Consider the following 2,393-nt stretch of genomic DNA (forward strand, 5'->3'; position numbering starts at 1 on the left):
ACATAAAAAAATACGAAGTAGTGCAGAGACGCTTCCCGCAGCCACCTGCCTTGGCAGTTCCTTCCTCCCCACCTCCCACCTTGGCCCCGCACCCGCTTGAGAGGAAAAGCGACCCTCTCGCTTCCCCAGGACCGGGGAGGGGGAGTGGCAGTCCAGCGAAGCTCGACCCCCGCTTTGCCCCGGAGGAAGAGCGCCTGCTGCCACCACAACATGCCCGGCCGCCGTTTCTACAAGGCTAGAGGGGTTCTTTCCCCCGCTTCCGGGGGGGAAAGAAAAAGCGGGGCGGGGCGGGGGCAAAAAGGGGAAAGCGAAGCAACCGGAAAAGGTTCGCGGTCTGCAGACAGTTATGAGGGAGCGAGACAGACGGCTCGGCTCCCTCGACAGGCACTCTGCTGCAGTAGGTGGGTGGGAAAGCGGGCACCCGCGAAGGGAGAATAATAATGATAATGATAATAATAGGATCCGAACCCGCGTCGCCCTCCCCGTGACAGACCGAGGAAGAGCCGTGTGGGTGTCGGCGCGGCTCAAGAAGCGTCCATCTTGTGCCGAGGGAGCCGCTTCCCTTCTCCTCTCGCCAGCCACGCCAAGGTGGCTCCGGCTTCCTACGCACCGCGGGGACTTAGGCTTGTCTACACGGAGGCAGGAGAAAGCGGGAAGTGGTGTGAGGATTTGGGGGGAGGGGGAGAGGAGAGAGAGAGAGAAATATATACTGACGTCTCGCCTGCTCTCCTGCTCAGCTCAGCTTCCCTTACCGGCTCCTCCGCCACCTCCAGGGGCGCTTCTTCGTGCCGCTGCCTGAGGCGGCTGCCTCACTTCCTCTCTGGCAGGGCCACCGCTTCCGCATTGCACCGCCCCCCCCTATTCCCACACCGGAAGTAGTGCGGAGGTAGGGGGGGAGCGGAGGGCAGCGCGAGCGCCGAAAGGGCAGGCGGGTTTCGTGCCAGCCGTTCGCCAAGGCGGCGGCGCGTCTTTGGCGCCTTACATAAGCGCCCCCGAGGCCGCGGCTTACGGGACGCTGGCTTGAGAGTAAGCTCCACTGAACTCAGGGCTTACCTCCGAGTAGAAACGCCCCTCATTCATCTTGGCAGGCCCCGAAGCAGCGGGTTTCCACCCTCGTATCTTTCTGCTACCTGTCGTATGACAGGCTGCGGCGCTTGTGCCGAGCCTTGTTGTCCTGTTGACTGACAGAAGGCACGACGAACGTTAAAATGACTAACCATCATCATAATAAAAGCACTCCTCCTCCCCGGTGCCTTTGCTGGAAGCAGGTTCTTACTCTTTAGTTAGGTTGGCTGCTGATGAATCACACCCACGGTCGGTTTTCAGACACACTCGATCAAATACAAGGGGCAATTGCCTCGTTTCCCAAGGGACCTTCCTGAATGGTACTAGACGTGTAAACATGGCATTTCAGACTACCCTTTGCAATGTTTTTTGTTGTTGAAATATTTACCTCCTGGGAATGTTTGATGTGGCTGTCAAGGCTATATTACTACTATAATCCTAAATGCTAAGCCTTTTCTATTGCAGTGTTTTAAAGCGACACTGGACTGCTCAGCCAAAATTAATTTTTTGCTGTGACCCCTGAATACGGTAACTATTTGAGTTTATTACTCGTTAATAGTTACAGACTACAGTCCTTTAGTCACTTGCCTAGGAGTGGGCCCCACTGAACTCTTTCTTCACAGCAGACGTGCATAGGGGTTAAAAAATATTTCAAGGTAAAATCCATCCTATTTTTTTTGAAAGGCAGGCTACAAATGTTGCAAATAACTGTCTATCATTGCAGTCTAGCTTTTTCCCCCCTGCCTCCCCTTGCCTTCAACCTTCTTATTGCGAAAGGCTTTAGGACAGTCTTGCTCTATTTTTGGATGACACAAGTTACTTAACACTGTGAAGGTTAGATACAGTGCCAGAATTAGATTTTCCCAGCTGTCTGTATGCAGTTCCCAGTTAAGCTAGACTGTTGATTATGTTTTCAGCAGTGTGCATACGCTTGCAGCAAATTTAATAAATAAATATGCAGCAAGCATATACACTGCTGAAATTTGAAGCACTTTACATCTTCCCCCACTGTTGCTATGCTGCTGGGTATCGGTGGGGAACCATGGTCTGGGTTAATATTACATCCAAATAAACCAAGACTAGTAATCAACTACTTTGGGGTTTTCTTTGGGGGGGGACGACATGATCCTAGATTTAGTGCACTGCTACACCAGATCACGACTTGTTTGTTGTTAGCAGGGTGGTGGAAGGTGTACCATTAAACCATAGTTTACTGTAACTGCAGTTTAATAAGGCTGTAGTATTAATACTACTGTCTGAGAATTTGATGTTGGTTGGCCTTATAACTGAAAATAATCAATGTAATAAATTCATAAAATGATTCAGTG

At 51.6% G+C, this 2,393-nt stretch overlaps 1 protein-coding gene across 1 annotated transcript in view; it reads right to left on the reverse strand.

Moving 5' to 3' along the window:
* The window catches only part of SYNJ1 (synaptojanin 1), a 47,517-nt gene extending 46,652 nt beyond the window's left edge, over positions 1-865 (reverse strand). Inside the window, exon 1 of the mRNA XM_053385241.1 lies at positions 753-865. Coding sequence (XP_053241216.1) covers positions 753-844 — 92 coding nt within the window. The 5' untranslated portion in view covers positions 845-865. The remainder of the gene's footprint in view (positions 1-752) is intronic.
* Positions 866-2,393: the final 1,528 nt, after the last annotated feature.

Source organism: Podarcis raffonei, chromosome 4 (assembly GCF_027172205.1).
Source record: "Podarcis raffonei isolate rPodRaf1 chromosome 4, rPodRaf1.pri, whole genome shotgun sequence".
Lineage (NCBI taxonomy): Eukaryota > Metazoa > Chordata > Lepidosauria > Squamata > Lacertidae > Podarcis > Podarcis raffonei.